Below are 20,172 nucleotides of genomic sequence, written 5' to 3'. Positions count from 1 at the left end.
TATTTTAGCATAAAGCCTGGAAGCACAGGGAAACCGCTAACCATGCAAAAGTACATTTACTTCAGAAGCTCAAGAATTACTGAAACATTTTATCTCTTTAAAAAAATCCTTAAAAAAGCTCACAAATGACTGTAACATGTTAAATCTTGTTTGTTTAACCCATACAAAAATGTTTAAAGGGAAATTTCGGTTTATTTCAACCCATCTCCTATCGTCCTAAATTTGTTTCAAGTGACTAGTGACATAGAAATAATAGTTAGCATGTTAGCCGTTAGCCTAGATACAGCTGTAGCGTCAGACCTGTTAAAACTTAAGTGAACGGGCATCCTTTCAAGTGCAAAGTTAGTCCACTAAACAAGCTTTTTCTCCACAAAGACCGCCCCATATCGTTAGGATAAATGTCAGAGAACATATAGAAAACGACATGTAAACGTGTTGTCTTACCTTACCAGTGTGTATTTATTTGAGCCAGAATACACTGACGAAGAGCTTCGTGAAACTGAAGAATGGAGGAGGAGAGAGAGAGAGGTGCAACAGGTAGAGGACGACAGAGGAGGAATGGCTGCTGGAAGGCTTTAGCTCTGGAGATTGGTGGTGTAACGTTACCTGTGAATGCTGTGCCCCAATGCCCACAGAAGAGGAATACCTCTGTTGCAAGGAATGGGACCGGTTGCAGCCTTAGCTAAATGGTAAACAACAAACATGGCACCACACCGGTAAGGTAAGACAACACGTTTACATGTCGTTTTCTATATGTTCTCTGACATTTATCCCAATGATATGAGGCGGTCTTTGTGGAGAAAAAGCTTGTTTAGTGGACTAACTTTGCACTTGAAAGGATGCCCGTTCAATTACGTTTTAACAGGTGTGACGCTACGGCTGTATCTAGGCTAACAGCTAACATGCTAACTATTATTTCTATGTCACTAGTGACTTGAAACAAATTTAGGACGATAGGAGACGGTTGAAATAAACCAAAATTTCCCTTTAAACTGTGGTTACGTCCTGTAAGCTAACTAAGGGCCTGTGTCCAAAGAGCGTTTTTTTTTTCTCAGCACTGCCGTCTTTTTTCAGTTGTCCTCTTTTTTATGCAACCGCCCCCTGCGCTCTGAGTTGCCACTTCTTTAGCTATGCTGAGGTCTACAGTCACAACAAAGACAAAAAGGCTCATTATTTTGGGAGTGGACTGGCCTGCAGACACTGGATGTTGCTGGTGAGTGTTGTGCTTTCCAGTTCGCTTTGTAGGCTTGTTTTTAACTGTGTGGTCGACCCTCCGTTAATGTAGCGTTGTGTTAGCTACCGAGCTAACATTGGTGTCAAGATTGTTGTCACAGAAACATACCCATACACAGTGCGTCATTTTAAAAAAGCACTGGTAGCAGGAATTTATGAGGCGCTGGGATGAAGCACTCCCCAGTACCCTGCCAACAATTTTCTGCTGAGGAAAAATGCTATATGGACACAGGCCCTAACTCACGTAGCATGTAGCTCCCCATAAAACTGCAGGGAAACAGCTAGCCTAGCTCTCTTCAATGTTCAAAAACACACAAGCACCGCTAAAAGCTCACAAATTACTGGAACATGTTTTATCCTGTTTGTTTAAACTGTACAAAAATATTAGGGTGCTGTCACACCTAGAGTTCGCTTGCTTTGGTCCGAATCAGGGACTAATTTAATTACAAAGTTGCATAATTTTCTAGAGTTGGTTTGTGTTCTTACAGCAGCATTTACAAGCAGACCATATCTGCCTTGTGCAAGAAAGCTGCTCTTGATTGGTCAGAATTTCTGTGCGGGAAAAATACAGGAGCGTTGAAGAAGAGTACACTTGCAAAATAATGCAACACTTTCTAATGTCACAATGGAGGGACAACTACGCAGGTTGATTTTAGCGCTGGTCATCGTGGACTATATTGTGGTCATTGTTCATTTTAGTCAAACCATACAGTTTGAAAACGAGGCCCCAACTAGAAAACAATATTTTGATGCATTGGATGTGCTGAATGTGCATATTAAGGCAGCATAGGAGGAGACGCACATTAATAATCCTCCAGGACTGTAACATGCTCATGCTGTTTAACCCAAACAAAGCGTTATGTGTGTGCAGTTGGTTCGGATCGAGGTTGGAACACGTTCTCACCACAAATGAACCGCACTAGAGTTCGGTTGTGACAGAACCAAGACCACCTCTTCAAGAAGGTCTCGGTCTGGTTGTTTTGGCATGCACCCAAGCGTGATTGCTGTGTTCATACCTGTCCAAATGAACCTCAGCTAGGGGGTAAATGAACTTAAGTTCAATTGACCATTGTACAAATTAAACAAACAAGATTTAACATGTTACTGTAACTGTTTTGATTTAGAGGTTCAAATTAAGTGTCAAGATTTTAAACATAGGAGAAAGCCAGGCTAGCTGTTTGTCCCTGTTTCCATCTTACACTTGGCTAGGCTAACTGCATCCTTGCCCTGGAGCTGCACATAACACAAAGACATGAGATTGGTATTGATCTTTTTATAGCCTACTTTAAGACAGAATTCAAATAAACTTCTTTCCCTAAATATGAAATATGTCTTTAAAAAGAAAAAAAAGTTCTATTCATAGTATTTTGAGCAATTTCTTTGTTTATCACATAGCCTGCATATTTTTGGCAACAAGCATCCTAAAAGAGGGCTGTACAACATTTTCCCACCATTTTCAATATAGGATGGCAACTAGTGATTATTTTATTTACCAATTAATCAATTATTTCTTTAATCATTCTTTTTGTAAAGGATTTCTTTTTGAAAAAGCAACCATCCAAAGCTGGCAAACAGTCCCAAGAACCCAATGCTATAGAATTTACAATGATATAAACATAAAAAATCCTTCAAAACAAGCTGAAAACAATAAATCTTTGTCTTTTTTCTGCTTGACAAATATGAAACAGTAATTTATTAACCAACCAATCTCTCCATGCCTGACCATTTCAGCACTAACTGAAACTGAAGACTAAATAGAGCAACTCTCTACTACCCATGTATTTGGTTTGGGCTTGTAACAAGATGGCATGAATTAAGAATATAATCCATGTTTTGTCCTTTGTTGACAACAATCCCTTTACTAACTATATTGAGCCATCACAGCAACAGTTTGTTCTGAGCAGGAACAGGTTGTATGAAAGGGAAAAAAAGAAAAGCTGTCTTGATTTTGAGTTTCCCAGATGATTCAGATGGGGCCAGACGTGGATCCTGCACAATTAATTCCTGCAGCATCAGAGAACGGAGAGCAGCCAAGTCCTAACTCTTTGTACTGCCGCACCAGCTGGAGACACCGCACTTGGAACCTACACTCAGCTTAACAACACTATGATAACTGATGTACTTCTACAAACCACAGACTGACGGGCAATCCAACGGCTCTGAGTAAGAGTGAGTGTCAGATCGGCCCCTCGCCAAAAGCATATCAGCTGGCCAAAAACCAATCAGCTGGCCAAAAACATTTCTGGAGTAACTCCCAAAGCGGTCTTTCAGAGAAAATGGAAGGACAGGAAAGGACAGGAGTTTAAGGGCCAGCAAGAGGAAATTAAAGGTTTGTATCTATATTTCCATTTTAATTTCAGTCTCCCAAATAAAAAAAGGGACACAATGGCAGACAGTTTGTGGATCTCCTCCCTGCCCTCCTCTTCTTCACCTGTTTCTCCCTACATTGCTCTGTAGTTTCCTTGGATGCCCATGATGTGAGTTTAGTCCCCTCTCCTCAGCAGAGTCCCGCCCTGAGGAGAGGCAGAGCTGGTGGGGGAATCCAGGGGGAGTCCGCAGCAGTCCGAGCAGCCTCCCCCCACCCTCAGCCGCAGGAAATGACAGTGAAGCGTTTGGAGATGCAGGACATGTTGTGCAGCACGATGCCCAGGAGGAAGAGCAGCACGCAAGCCACCAGGATCACCGTGCACACACCGGACCATGTAGAGCCCTTTCCTCCTCCTCCCACTGGGCCAGTAACTCTTCTCTCGCCCTCCCCTCCCTCCAGCCCAACCCCCACACCCTCCAGACCCATAGCCAGGCCCAGAGGCTGCTGCTCGGGCACGGTCACCACTGTCACCCCCTTCTGCTGGCTGCCCGGCAGGAAACGACATCCCAGCTCCCCCGGCAGGCCCAGCGCCCGCTCCTTGGCAACAGGCAGTGGCAGCATGTAGCAGCCATTGCTGGGGAGGCGGATGAAGACAGGCGTGTGCTCAGAGGCGTGAGGGATGGCGATGACAGTGATGATGTCCGGATCGTCCGGGAGCTGGGAGACAGACAGGCCTGGCGGGAGCTTGGTGACGCCACGGCACCATGGACAACGAATCTCCTTCTGGCTGCTGCGCATCTGGGTCAAACACACTGAGCAGCACGTGTGTCGGCAGTCCAGGAGTTTGGGCCGCCGGCGAGGGCTGTAGTAGTTGAAGCAGATCTGGCACTCCAGAATGGAATCTTGGGAAAGAGTCTCCATTTCGTTAAGATGGGCCGGTGGTCCCTTATTATATTCACTGGCAGATAACAGCTATTTCTTTTGGACGAGGTAAGCCAAACAGGTCTGGTAGAAAGGTTGCACAAATCCAAGTTAAGAAAGCACAACGTCCACCACCATCCACGACTTCACAGTGATGTCACAGCTCTTTGGTGGCAACATGGTCATCCATCTGCAACAGAAGAGAAGAGAAACCAGTAATGAGACACTGAGGACAGCAACAATAAAAACTATGAAAGAAAAAGCAAGTACTTTTGGTACTTAAATATGCTAGAAAAGGCAACAAAAACTGTCTGTGGAAATTCGGTTTTCTTACTTTAAGTACTTTAAGAAGTAGATGGTATTATTGTTAGGGCTTAAGTTTAGGGCTTCTAAGTCGAAGATTAAAATCGTCAGTGCAGTGCACTTTTGGGGATGTATCGGTCCCCAGATTTAGCTGCTAAGCCCATCAATTTCAGCTACGGTCCCAGACCCAGGCCCAGGGTGAGCCTGAACAAGACGTAGGCAGTTGTCTAGAAGAAGAGAGACTTGCCCTATTGTGCTCTGAGACAACGTTATCTTCTGCCTTGTGCTACGAAGTGGTGAATTTACAGCTCACATTGACCTAATACTTTACAGTCTCTGGCTTTTGTCGGCAAAAAATATTGCCCAATCCGTCTTTACTGTAGCACGCATTAGCTTGGAGGGCTAGCTTGGCTTGTTTACTATATTACATGAACATCACTGTCACACTGAACGTCCCACCAACACACACACATACATTATGCGGGCGTATTAGTCAGGACTAACATGCATAGCGCACTTTTGAGTCAAAACTTTTTTATTTACTGCAACTGACTTCTGGAACTAAATATCAGTTAATGTATCACTTTCATTGGTTCCACATTATGGGTATCAGTATAGGCCCCATGAAACATCACAAAAATCATCACAGTGTGTTTGCTCTCTGCACTTATCTACATTATTTCTTTCCAACCCTACAATCATAATCCTCACCACTACTCTATATGCATAACCTTAATCCACCACCCCAGAGCTACATTTCCTGTTTTATCCTTATAAACCAACCCCCCAAAAACTGTCCTCACTCTGACGGTGTAAAACTCAAACTCTGACAGACAAAAAAAAAAAAAAAAAAACAAGTACAGAAACACTCTCCAAAGAAAAATGCTTGCTCAAACTAAAGGCAGTTGCACTCCAAGTCTGTATTTTTCATTCAAAATAGTTGGGGTTTTAAAAATATATATTACAATCGTACGTAGGAACGGGGTGCATAGTATCGTTTAATAACTCAAGATAGCAGGTCAGCTAGTTAATCAGGTGGAAAATGATGACAAAGAGGAGGATGAGGACAGCAAACACAGAGAGAGCGACAGTGTGGAGACAGAGAGGAAGGACAGCTCATTCCCTTCAGGTAGCTGTGGTGCCAAATGCAACAAATAGAATAATTAAACGCATCATACAAAACTAGAATGACCGCCTCGCAGTTGTATGCCTAAGCACCAGTCAAGGTGCAGTTAGTTTACATCCATGTCTGTAAAACCATGGGTGCTCCACACACATCTTCCCATGGAAGAGCTATACAACCAGCAGTTTCAAGGTGGACACCCAAGATTAGAGTTGCCAAATGTAACCTCTACTGTTGCTCAGTTATGATGTTGAATAATTGCCAGAAAAGTGTTTATTCAGAACACTGTGATGAGCTTTTGGATATAAAATGTCATCACTATATTGTTAGATCCTATTAGACACTTTTTGTGAATTTTTTGTCATATTTAGCATGCATGAATTCTTGAGTTCTGGTCAAAAACATGTTTTGTGAAGTCACAGTGACCTCGACCTTTGACAATTACCTACTAAATTGTTATCACCTCATTGCTGAGTCCAAGTGGATGTTTGTGCCAAATTTGTGGAAATTTCCTTAAGGTGTTCCTGAGATATCTCTTTTCCAAAGTGAGATGGATGCAAGATCACAGTGACCTTGACCTTTAACCACCAAATTCTAATCAACTAAATATTAAGTCTGTGTGGAGACTTGTGCCAAATTTGAAGAAATCCCATCAAGGGGTTTTTGAAATATTGCAGTCACGAGAATGGGATGGACGGACAGACATACATCAGTTCAAAACAGCTGCTAAAAAGCTTCCTCCCAGCATTTGAAAATATCAAGCCAACAATGAGCAGAATGCATGGTTTGTATTTAAAGAGCAAGCACTGCAGTTGTTTAACACTTGTAAATGATGCTGAACATTTTTACAGACTACTGAACTCACAGCACGGAGTTAAGGTACAGACCTGACTGAGGGGGTGCAGCTGTCAAACGATGCATCACGAACGGCAGACTTAACATCATGTACAGCAGACATTGTACATATCAGCTGGCAGCTGGCTTCAATAAGGGCGAGTTCATGAGACCCTTGGCCTCAGTATCTGTGTTAAGTATGGCTAATTCTTTTAACTGTCTCCTTCAGGCCACAGACTCCACAAACAATTTCTTCCTCCTCCTCCTCCTCCTCTTGCATAATCATGTCTACCGTGTTAATCCATGCGGAAGCCGTGATAGTTTTCTTTTACAGATGATTAAACCCTGTCAAAATAGCACCAAGGAAACAATGAATACCAAACAGGCCCTGCCGACTTTTCCTTTTATTTTTCGTCCAAATTGTCAAGTGTGAAAACTGCTGAGGAGGGAAGATGACTAGATTTTTCTCTCTTTCTCTTTGCTGCCATCTCAACAGAGCCGGTGTCCCTCCGGGCACGACTGTGGGTAGACAGCAAGAGTGAAGAGTGAGACAGATGGAGGGTGAGAGATGGAGAGAAAAGTGGTGCTAGAAACAGAAAAAGGTGACCACTGATTGCCCCGCAACACCGTACATCTCAGTCCTTTATCAAAAACAAGATCTCAGGCAATTAAACTTGTCATGGCGCCCTGTGGGGACACAGACATGGCAATGACAGATAAGAGTGTACTCACACCAGGCATGCTTGGAGCCATTTATTCAGTCTGGAGTCCTTTAGTTTGGTTCATTTGGACAAGACAGAATGATCACATTCGACCTTGGGCGGTGGTAAAAAACTGCAACAAGACAAGGATTTGATTTTTGAGCATTTTTTTGGAACTGAAATCCCACATAGAATCGGCTTATCAAAACCTGAATCCTTTTGAGAGCTTTTCATTGATTTATCCATCAATATCTAGGGCCAGGGCATTATTGCAGTAGACTAAACAAGGTAGCCAAGATGCCCTTGTCTGTAGCCGCGTCCTTCAGCTCTCCCTGCGGATCCTCAGGCACTGCCAGGCCGTGTAATGTAAAATCCCTCCAGTGTGTAAGGGGTCTGCCCTGGGGTTTTCTCCAAGTTATCCTGACCAAAATACATCCTTAGTAGGCATCTAAACTATTTCGAAGCCACCGTTATTTGTATTTAGGTTTAGCTCTAAGGATGCACCTATCTGACCCTCTGGATACCAGATACCTTCTTCAGTGGGTCTAGTTCTGTCAGGTGTGATCAATCATAAAAATACAGTTTGGTAAGTTTGGATTCACTGTTTCTGCTATCAGTTAAAACATCCACCAAGTCAGGATGAGCTGCCAGGCCAGTTTTAGAACTTAGATTTATGTAAAAATGATCCCAATGAGTTCCAAGAAGTTTGGTAGAGAGATTTCGAATTTTGGAAGAAAAGACAGCACTGGTATCGAGTCTGTAATTGGTATTCCTGAGGTGAGTATCTGTATCGAGACAGAAAACAGATGACTGTAGCAGACTATAAGTCTGGTAGGGTTTCAGTTATCTTTAAAAGGAACACAATGAGCAAAAATAGTTTTTCTGTTGAGAGTTGGATCTTTCGTTACATACATCTCCTCAATATTACATGATCACATTAATTAGCCCCTCCAGGATGTTGTGATGTTGAAATTGCAAATAAAAGAGCAAATTCAACCAATCCCCTTGAATTCTGTGCAACATTGCAATTTTGTTCAACCACATCAGCTTTTATGCCAATCTGACCCATCACAGCACTCCCCCACATGACATCACTGAACTCACTTCCTTGTTTTTGGTCATGAAGATACAGACGTGCAACACAAACCACTCACATTTGCTAACAAAAATTACTGCTGAAGACCGCACAAGGAAAGTCCCTGACATTCTGCACAAAAGCAAGGGTAAGCTGTTACACTGCGTCCAACATTGTGGTCCACACAAATGAGAGTTATCGACAAACAAACTTTTTTACAGCAAAACAGACCCAGAAGAATGGCTGAAACGTGTTGACAACAGGCAAATTACCTCAACAAAAACTATTGCATCTAGATCTATTGCACATGCTGGAAGAATGAAGGCGAGGTTAATGGGAACGTTAATGTAGTGTAACTCACAAAGTCAAAACAGTGAGTTTCTATTCACACTGGAACAAAATGCCTTTGATTTTTTAACAAATTATACACAAAAAAATCAAACTATTTTTGCAAATTTCACTTCACTTCAATTTTCACCCCACCTAAAAACATTGTGCATCACAGTATTTTAGAAAAGCTGCCATGTAGCAGGCATTTTAGGCTACATCAATCCCAAGAAGTCCTGAAGGAAGTGATTAACATTAACACTAGTCCATACTCATTGGTAGCTTTGTTACCTTCTACCTATGCCAATCCTCAATGCCTATGTGCAGTTTCACATAGATCGACCACGTCAGTGAGTAGAAAAACATGGGACAGACAGAATGACTGACTGACAGAATGACACACTGACAGTTTCCGTGATTATGTACAGCATACCATACCAGACTAGACTTAGTCATACCACAGGGGGAGCCACAGCGATCGGTCGCATTTTAGCCATTTTTAAGCATTTTTCTGTTGTTATAGCGCCACCCAGTTGCCAATTAGAGTTAAACTTTAGATATTGGTCCCTAGGTTATGTTCATGCAGATCGGTCAAACTTCCTAGGAAGAGATCGATTTTAAGTGTTTTTCAAAAAATTCAAAATGGCAGAAAATCTGTATCACCGGAATCTATGTTCTTGAGGCAAATTTGTTCCTCATGAGGAGAGGCATCTCTGTGCAAAGTTTCATGTCTCTACGACATATGGGACATGAGATATGCCCATTCAAAGTTTGCAATTTCAATCAGCTGCTATATAACTGTGCCAAATTTCACATGGATTGACCAAGTCAGTGAGGAGAAAAACGTGGAACAGAGACACAGACAGACACACCCACAGACAGAGTTTTCGTCATTATATAGTAAGATGACTAACATCCCATGAGTTTTAGCAGTACATGAAAGTGGACAGTGGGTGGCATAACCTTAAAGAACTACAATGCTAAACTAAAAAGATCAGCATTCAAGAAGCTTTGTCTTATTGTTTAGCTAAGCGGGTACCTGAATGTTTTGGGCATAGTTTAACAAATACAGATTCTTCCAAAATTAAACTGGAAGCTTATTCTAAACCAAACCAAGATGCCTCATCAAGGTGAAATGCTGTGTCCAGTTAGCAGTAAGACTACTACAAGTGACCTAAGAATGCAAAGAGTTTCATGGGACTGCTGTTCAAACATGTTGGAAACAGATTCCTCAGACAGTGAAGAAAACCAGATATTCTCACACCCTACAATGCTTCAGTACAGTGAGAAGTCAAGTGAATCCTCATTAGGTTAACCTGTCTGTAGGGTTTGACAGACTATCTGGTTGTTAGCATCATCCGCTTCAGTCTCATGTACGTCTCCTTTCTTTGCCCTCCCCCTCTGCAGCCAGGGTCCGGAGTCCAGACCCTCCCAGCCTCTCCTGCCTCCTCACTCTGCACTCCCCTGCTGACCTAGTTTCTCCACACCGTCACCGAGTCAAAGTCGAGGAAATAAAAAAGTGCAGAGAAATCCTGGCAGTTTTATGGAGAAGTGAAGAGAGGAATACGAGCACACAGGAGAGGGAAGCAGAAAGAGAGAGCTGCCCTTGAGGGGGCGAGACAGCCCAGGGTATTACTGAATCCTTTTCCCAAAGATAAGGATTAGCTTTGATCTGACATAAATGCTTTGTGGCTCAATATTCCCATACACCCAGTCACTCTCTCTCTTGCCTTCCCTTTTCCCTCTTCCCTTCTGACTGAAAAGCTTTTCCTCCTCTGCTTTACATCAATTCTTCATACTTTTCATCGGGTAGTTTCTTTCCCTTTTCCCCGCATTCAACCTTTTCCTTTCCGCAACTACCTTTTCACATATTTTCTGCATGTCAAGGACTAGAATAAAGCTGCACAATAAATACATAAACAAAATCACAAGAGGCAGCATTTCTGACAAGTTAATTTTGTTTAAATATAATTTAAATTTAATAAAAAAAAAAAAACGAATTATTGTTTTTACACAAAATGAGCAACAGTTACCAAACCAGAACTTCTTTCAATACCTATAATGCCAACAGGGTGACGTGTAGCGTAGCCATAATTTTGAACATTTTGGTGGCAACTCAGCACTCTGAACTGCCAATTCAAATAAACCCCATCACAGACCGAATGGGTGTAGTTGCTGCTGCAGGAGGGTGAGCTCTGCACCAGAGACAGTTGTGAGAGTCCGCTACTTCACACACAGTGACAAGGCTAATGGTTATTAACAGGTTTAATGACAAATAACGAAACGTTACAGTGTTGGTGTGAGTTTGTTGGGACCATTTAACAGCTCAGTGTTGGATGTTAGCCACTGCTGCTGTGTTAGCTCGTGCTAAGCGGGCAGAGGTTGAACTGACCATTCTCCGGGAGTGGAGAGACAGCAACAGAGAGTTTTCTGATCTGTTGTGGAGTCGGAATCAGACCCCCAGCACAAAAAAAAAGATCAAATGCAGGTGTCAGCTGACTGGAGACATTTTGACACTATTTGTTTCTGGGTTATTTTGGTCGATACTAGGGATGCACCGAATATTCGGTAACCGAATATATTCGGCTGAATATTGCAAAAAAACACACATTCGGTATTCGGTGGAATAAGTTAAAAGCAAGGCCGAATAATAGTGGCGTGTTTTGATAACGCAATCAAACAGCGTGCCGTGACGCGCGGAGTAAAATGTCGGCAGTGTGGCGATCCGTCCCTCAATGCACTCGCATTTGCGACTAAAAATAGTTTTGAGCGAGCAAAATAGGCTTAAATCATTCAGCACGCTGTGCGAGCAGCCTACAGATTTCAACCAGCAGCAGAAACGAAAGGCGAATCCCACCGATTGTGGGTTGAACAGGGGTCACAGATACAGACAGTAATGTATTCCTGTCAAATACGGCGGCCATCGGCTTACCGGTGATGGAGAAGTCAGCTCCAATAATATCCTCTTCTTGGCGTGTGGACTGCCCAGAAGTACCTAAACAGCCGAGCCAGCCGAACACAGGTATGTGATGTGTCAGAGGAGAAACGAGCCGCTCACAGCCCACAAACCTCACCGCGCTTTAGGGACTGTTCTTTACTTGTCAGGGGAGGAGGGTGGCTGGTTGATTCTTATTTTATTATTATTTATTTTGATCCCCCCCTATGTTAATCACTGATTGATGCTGTTTTTGAAGTATGAATAAGTCATTAAGTAATTTATTCCATTGAAATATCATTGATGTATCATAGAAAAGTGATTTATCTTTTTATAAATGACAAAAGGCACATCTGCCTCATTTTTGCTGTGGTATCGTGATACTACTCAGAACCATGATATTTTCATTGGTATCGTACAGTGGGATCCAATTTTGGTACCGTGACAACACTAATCTGGAGGGGGTTCATCTGCAAAAACTAATGAAAAACTAAACAACGATATTCGGTATTCGGTACTCGGTATTCGGCCAAGCATTTAACATTATTCGGCTTTGGCTTCGGCCACAAATTTTTCATTTCGGCGCATCCCTAGTTGATACCTAATGGTATTGAGTACTGATACCCAGCCCTAAATTCCTCAAATCAATGATTACAAAAAAGAAAAAGAAAAACTAGAATTACTGCCTGAATGCCTCCACGAATCTGTCAAGTTGCATCTACAGTTTACATCCATGTCTGTGAAAACATGGATGCTTCACACATATCTTCCCCCTGCCAGCACAGAGGATCTATACAATCAGCACTTTTTCAAGGAGGACACCCAGGATTAGTGTCACCAATTCAATATCTGACCAGATCTCTTCTTCTGTTACAGAGAAGTTAAATAATGGCCAGAAAAGTATTTCTGCAGAACATTAAAGGTGGTCACAGCAAAGGTGACAATTGACCTTTTAAGTCACCATTTCATCATTATATAATATCCTATTGAAAGTGAACTTTTGTCATAATTAGTGAATAAATTCCCGAGTTATGGCAAAAAGCATGTTTTCTCAGGTCACACTGACAACGACCTGTGACCACCAAATTCTAATCAGTTAATTTCCGAGTTCAAGTGGACGTTAGTTAATTTCCTCAAAGCCTTCCTGAGATATCGCCTTTACGAAATAACACAGAAGCAAGGTCACAATGACCTTGACCTTTGACCACCAATCAGTTCATTGTTGAGTCCAAGTGGACATTTATGCTAAAATTGAAGAAATTCCCTTCATTCTTGAGATATCGGGTTCACGATAATGGGACATACACACAGATGTACGGAATCTTTTGATCATTTTCTCAAATAATAAGTCGTTTGGTCAAAGAAATGTCAGAAAATAGTGAAGAATGCCCATGACAATTTCCAAAAGCTCAAGTTTACATATGCAAATTGCATGTTTTGTCCAAACCAAAAGTGAGAGACAAAAACTTTTGCTAGTTTAATATCACAGAATACTAAGAAAACAAGCAAATATTCACTTGTGACATTGTTTTTTTTGGCTTTTTCCTTCAAAAAATAACTTAACTGATTGTGGAAATAGTTGCTCATTAATTTTCAACTCATCAAATCATCAGTTAATGACCTGTTGCAGCTCTATTCAGCAGAATGTATTGCAAACTCTGTATTATTAAGCTGTCATATCGAGGATTTTATCAACAGTTTTCATTTCATTGCTGCTCTCACTGTCAACTCTCCACAGCCCTGGTGATGACACAGTTGTCACTCGGATGGAAGAGATCGTCTGAGGTAACAGTGAAAGCACGGCCATCCAGTGTCAGTTTTTCACTAAATCTGAAGGAAATAGCACGTCTGCTCTTGAGGAGCTTGAGGAGCTTCAGCTTAACAATATGATTTATCGGTTCAACTGAGCTGTAACCAGGGCAACCTGGCTTTCTGGCGAATGCTCAGTTTGTGACCCATTTTCTATCACACCTACATAGAAATCCAACAAATAGCCCCCTAAAATGGTCTTGGAGCAGTTTTAAACAAAAGTGTCAGGTGAGATTCTCAACTAGAACACAAATCAGTAGAAACCATTTAAAGGAAAGTTTAGGATTTGATTGAGCCTTTCTATCTGGTCTATTTTTGTAAAAGCATGACTCTTTAATAATTCTGAGTGTTTTTGTGGCGTCATCAGGGGAGCAGGGAAGGACGTATGACTTCATAATGATGCAGAGTGACCGAGCGGCGGCCTCCACCACCCCGACATGCCTGTGGTCCACTGGGAGTAACCAAACAGAAAACATACACAGAAGACTGAACAGAAACACACACACACACACACACACACACACACATATATATATATATATATATATAGATACACACACACACACACACACACACATTCCCTCAGGGCCTCCACACCCAATCAGCTGAGGAGAAAGTGCGCTCGTCCTAGCAGACAGAAGTTAAAAATAACCGCCCCAGCCAAAAGTACACACATATACAAACACACACTTATATACACACTACTCTCACACACACACACAGCTCCACCCAGCTCAATATAATAAACTACCTGGAAGCAGCAGGGGGGATGTGGGCTGTGAGCAGCATGGAGGAAAAACTTGGTAATCTGCAAACCCTGAGGTAGTTTATACCAGTGAAATGATGATGCACAGTGTGATGTCACTGTTCATATAATGCATGTGCATGCTGGTTTATTATAGGTCGTGTGTTCACATCGAGCAGGTGAAAAGCAGTTTGTTACCTGACACGTGCAGGCTTTTTCAGCCATCAGCTCCACAACCTGGAGATATTCTTTTACAGATATTTTACATTTAAACAGCCACTCACACAATAAGTATATAGCACAACAACTAATACAGAGTTACTAATTACCACCTCAGGGTTGTATGCCTCCACAAACCAGTCAAGCTGCAGTTACACTTTACACCAATGTCTGTCCAGACTCATTTGTAGCCATGACAGTTGACAGTGCTTTAAAAATGGATGGTGCTGCAAAGACACTACATATTCTGACACTTGGATGCTTCACACACATCTTCCCCACAGCAGCACAGAAGATCTATACAATCAGCACAGTGTCAAGATGGACACCCAAGATTAGAGCCACCATTTCAGTATCTGACCAAATGTCTTCCCTTCTGTTCCTGAGATGTGGCGTTCAGTAATGGCCAGAAAGATGTTTTTGCAAAATATTATGTCACAGTGAAGCTGACCTTTGGCTTTTGGATATAATATATATATCGATATATAATATATCAATGCATCATTTTATCCTGTTATATATCTGTGTTAAATTTTGGCTTAATTACAATATGAATTCTTGAGTTAAGGCCCAAACCTTGACCTTTGATGACTACAGTCTCATCACTTCATACTTGAGTCCAAGTGGACGTCTGTGCCAAATTTATGGAAATTCCCTTAAGGCTTTAAGAAGATATCATATGCACAAGACTGAGAAAGACTTCGGGCTCATTTATGCTTAACGTTAGACATGTATACAGACACGGATGGAGCCTTCTGTCTGTATTCTGCGTTCATTCATCCATACCTATGCACGTTTTCTGAAATCTTACAGATACGAAAAGAAAGGGGGCAGTACCATCATAGATCACGGGGGCAGTTTAGCGTAGTTCAAGTAAGATACATCCGTAGGAGACAACAAAGGCATTTAGAAAATGGTGGAACAGATAGAATCAGTAATACTGACATTTAGATAGTTTGAAACTGAAAAAACTATTTTCGTCAGTAAGGGGAGTATAAATGAGCCTTTAAGATTACAGTGACCTTGACCTTTTAACACAAAAACCTAGCAAGTGAGATAAGTTTTTATTTCAAATTATCTTCCTACTATAATCATAAATGACAGTAACAGTAAATATGACATGCTTTCACTGGAGAGCCATGTCTTTTAAATGACAATATCTGCAAAAAGAAAATCCAAATTTAAAAAATGTGCACACTTGAACTGAATTGAACTGAACTGAATTGAAAACTTGAGTAATTGTCAATTCCATGTAAAACATTTATTGCTGCAATTTACTACACTGTATTCTATTTTGTATGTCTGCAAAGAACAAAAAATGATACGAATAGATCTGAGAAAAGCCAATATCCTCTGATATTATAAGTCTACGTACATGTCATTGTTGACAGCCAAGTGCATTTGTTTATATTGTACATTTTTCCCTCTTTCAAGTAGTAATTTTGTTAATAATAATATCCATAAATCACATCAGTATGGATGACTTACAGAGGACATTATTTTGTATCGTGTGAGGTTTGATAATGCACTCAAATTGCCAATAGGAATTCTGAAAAAGAGATGGATTACAGGATTACAGGTCTCAGCGTGGGTTATATCCATGGTAATTACTGAGTTTTTAATTCCATTTTCAATGCACATTTTATCTCCCTGCATCCCAGTGCCCTCGCAGATTTGGCAAGCCAGATATTGGACATTTGGATGTAGCCCCTATTTGGTCGTAATAATAAATCCTTTAAAAAAAAAAAATCGTTGGAGTGACACCAAGTGGTCCTTGGCCCATGACCGCACATTCAACTAAATTTCATTGAAATCTGTTGGCAAGCTTTTGAGATATCTGTAACCACCAAACACACCAACAAATTAAAAAGGACTGAAAAGTCTGTGGCAGCAGTAAAAATCATGCCTGGACTGATGCCCATATTCACCCGTTTCTTCATGAGATTTTAACAGATATCCTAAGTCAATAAAGCCATTGCTCAGCTCTTCTCCAATGTACCATCCTTAATTCCCAAACATTTTCTAACGCTATCTCTCCTTCCTCAGATAACTATTAAAACAGCAGAGAAACTGGCAGGAGCAAACACATTTCCTAGCACTTTCAAACTAGCCAGAAGCAATGAAACTCAACAGCTCCATTTGGAGTCTGTCCATGCCATTTGTGGCACTTTCCATTATGCACAAATCGACATTCACTCATTTCAAAATGACAGATAAATGCAATGTGCTGTGATGCAGGTGTTGCATGTTGATTTTATGCTAATTGCTTGTCACTTATGCATGCTAAAGTATGAAATTAATCTCAATATCCTTGTTTGTCATCAGTGAATAAAAGCCAAGGTGGTAACAGATTGGTCAGTTAATCTCGACATGTTTCAGCCATGGGATTTTTGCAGTAACATAAATATTACAACTCAAAAAACATGCCAAATGAAATTTGTTCTTGTCTGAATCTTGACTGTGGGCAGTGTGCTGAGCAAGCATTTGCATGTAGTTGGTGTGTCGATTTCCTCACCCACATATTTTGGACAGGAGTCAATATTTCTTCCAGAGTACATTTAAGTAGTCATGCAGGAGCTAGAGAGGCTAAAGGGCAACAGCAGCTGCTTTTTATGCTCCACAGTCCTTCCCTGTTTGTTAATCCAAAACTCATCAATTAACTTAAACTGCAGCCCATTTTTCATATACATTTCATGTTAACTGCACAGGCGAGAAGGACAGAGAACAGTCTGTCCTTGACTAAGGTTGCAGTGTATGGTGTGGATATGTGTTAAAATAAGCTACTGTGCTTATCCACACCTCTTCAAAATAGCTGTCTGAGGATGACTATCTAACATCTTGGCTTTAGGATTAAGGTTAGAATAAAGTTTAAAGAAAAGAAAGAGATTTGGCATATAGTTGTGTGTTAAGGTCTAAAGAAATGAAGAAAAATTATAGAAGTACTGAAACCAGTTTCAGTTAATCTGAATGGAGTTATTGCAAAAATAGATATCTCTACACAAATCTATAGTCATTTTTGACACGCAAAAAATGTCATTACAAGCTGTAGAGTCCAAAATGGAGAAGGCTAGCATAGCTTATTAAATGTGTCGCACCGTCCACTAACCTGCGACACTGGGTGTGGTTACATGATGGCTTCTCATTCAGAATGAAATAAATCTGAATGAAATCATTTGGAATTAAAGTCTTTCCAGGTAGTTTACATGGGAAATATTCATTCCAAATGAGGGTTTACACGGGAGATCAGTTTAATTGCTTGTATTTGGGTACGCAAGGTTTGCGGCAGGGAAGGTTTCTGATTGGATAGGGGCGGATGTTAAGTGTTTACGTTTACTGGAAGAAAACACTTTAGTCCTCGCTCCGGATAACAAGATGCTTGATGCCGCTGTTTTTAGTGCCTTTTTCAGGTGTGTTTTGCTTATATTCTTGAAGCAGCAGTACGACAACAACCTTGTTCTGCTAATGCTTCGTCTGTTGAAGAAGAAAAGGGAGGTAGAAAGTCGAAGGAGGGAGATAGAAGACCATGCTTTGGCGTATGGAAACCGGTGAGTGCAACGAGTCCGACTGCTCTATCTCAGCCCGTTGCTATGCGTGCTATATATGTCATCGCGCCAGAAAGGCAAGGAAACGAGCACGCGCAGAAAGACCAGAATGAACTTAAAGAGGAATGAGTGTATACAAGTGCAAGAAATTCTTTCATTCGGAATTAGAAACGGAATATTCCAGCCCCTTACATCGGATTGAATTTTCAATCGCACTGGCCATTTTCATTCTGAATTAGGTGTTTACAAGATCACTTTTAATAGGAATGAATTTTCATTCCAAATGAAAAGGGAATTAAACCGTCCATGTAAACGTACTCACTGGAGTATAAACTTCTCCAAAAAAGAGATTACAGGTAAAAAGTCTGCATGAGTAAAGTGCTGTAAAATTATCATCAACTGAAAGTTAGCAAGCTAGCATGATGACCGCTTGCATGTTTCTACCTGGCTAGTGTTAGCTCATCAGCTACACTGGTTCATCTACTTGCAGTTATTAGTCATTCTACTGTAGGACTTCTAGATACCTCTGGAGCCACATATTTCAGGACCACAAATGCAAACATACTTTGGTTTAGTTGATGTGTTAGTGATTGCCAAAAAGCTACACAAATGAGTTATGGTTCAGAAACAAATGTTTCTTTTGAAGAACTGTGTGAACATATTAAGTCAGTGACTGAGCTAACTAGCTGGCTAACTGAGAGTTAGCAAGCTTCGATGACTAGGACTGCAAGTGTATCAATGTTCCCTGGGTCCAATGTTTCCTGGGTCCTAAGTTCCCAAGCTCCTATGTTCCCTGGGTCCTATGATTCCTGGGTCCTAAGTTCCCAAGCTCCTATGTTCCCAGGATCTTTTGTTTCCTAGGTCCTGTGTTCCCAAGTCCTATGCTTCCAGGGTTCTATGTCCCCAGGATCTTTAGTTTCCTAAGTCCTAGGTTCCCAAGGTCCTATGTTCCCACTGCCCTATGTTTGCACAGTCCTATGCCCCCAAGGTCTTAAGTTCCCAGGGTCCTATGTTCCCAAGGTCCGATATTCCCATGGTCCTACTGTATGTTTCCAAGACCCTATGTTCCCAAGTCCTATGTTTCCGGGGTCCTGTGTTCCCAGGATCTTTAGTTTCCTAGGTCCTATGTTTCCCAGTTAAATATTCTGTTGACGCACATTAACCCTCTTGTGTTCATGCCACTTTCTTTTCACTCTTGTTCCCTAAAAATGCTGTGGTTTATATTGCATATCAATACATGACATGTCAGACAGAGAGCCATAAATACATTAAACTTTGACATTAAAATTATTGAGTAAGAGGGCGTGTGGAGGTTTCAGACCTTCTGTCCACGTCTTTTTCCTTAACATTAACCCATTTGGCATTGGGAGTAGTCAGTTATTGCAGCTGTCCTTCCTTACCTTACCTTTGACCACGTTCCTGGCCCTAGACCTATTTTCTAACACTAACTTGGCTCTCTTTTTCAATTATTTACTTGGTTAGTTGTTATATTTTCAATTCATTCTACTCATAGTTTTTTTTTTTTAATTCCTTAGGCTGTAATTAATTGAACTGTCCTCTTCACAAAAAGAGCAACTATATTTAGACAAAAACCTGTGCCAGCACAACTTCATTACTTTCAGAGTCATGATTAAAGTCTCCTAACCTAACACCTGTCCTATTAAGGGCATATGGAGCCAGGGAACATCTTTTTCAGGTTCCTATTATGTGTTATCTCCTGTTTCAACATCACAATGTTCCCTGTGCACAAAGCCAACTCCATAAAGAAATGTTTTTTTTTCCCAGTTTAGTGTGGAAGAAGTTGACTATCCTGCACAAAGCCCTGACCTCAACTCCATTCAACACCTCTGGGGTGAGCAGCAACACTGACAGTGAGCCAGACCTTATCTCCCAACATCAGTGTTGAACCTCACTAATGCTGGTGGCTGAATGGGATCAAATCCCTGCAGCACCTGAATCCAACATCTGAAGTGGAGGCTGTTATAGTAGCAGATTAATGTTCACAGTTTAGGCATGAGATGCTCAGCTATCACATATGTCCATAAAGCTGAATGCTTTTTTTGTGTATTGTTGTGTTTGAGGATGACGTGTGCTGCA

The 20,172-nt window shown here is 41.3% G+C and overlaps 1 protein-coding gene across 4 annotated transcripts in view; it reads right to left on the bottom strand.

Annotated features, from left to right (window-relative positions):
• Positions 1 to 363: 363 nt before the first annotated feature.
• rnf152 (ring finger protein 152) overlaps positions 364 to 20,172 on the bottom strand; it is an 85,850-nt gene continuing 66,041 nt past the window's right edge. For 2 of the 4 annotated variants that reach the window (XM_078162663.1, XM_033639544.2), the window contains exons 2-3: positions 7,455 to 7,556; positions 364 to 4,652 (exon numbers count right to left, since the gene is read on the bottom strand). In XM_078162663.1, the coding sequence (XP_078018789.1) occupies positions 3,818 to 4,462 (645 nt within the window). In that variant the 5' untranslated portion in view covers positions 4,463 to 4,652; positions 7,455 to 7,556 and the 3' untranslated portion in view covers positions 364 to 3,817. The remainder of the gene's footprint in view (positions 4,653 to 7,454; positions 7,557 to 20,172) is intronic. The other 2 variants (XM_033639543.2, XM_078162664.1) reach the window with 1 other exon arrangement.

Source organism: Epinephelus lanceolatus, chromosome 20 (assembly GCF_041903045.1).
Source record: "Epinephelus lanceolatus isolate andai-2023 chromosome 20, ASM4190304v1, whole genome shotgun sequence".
In the NCBI taxonomy this organism is placed as follows: domain Eukaryota; kingdom Metazoa; phylum Chordata; class Actinopteri; order Perciformes; family Serranidae; genus Epinephelus; species Epinephelus lanceolatus.
This window is presented reverse-complemented; position numbering and strand designations above follow the sequence as displayed.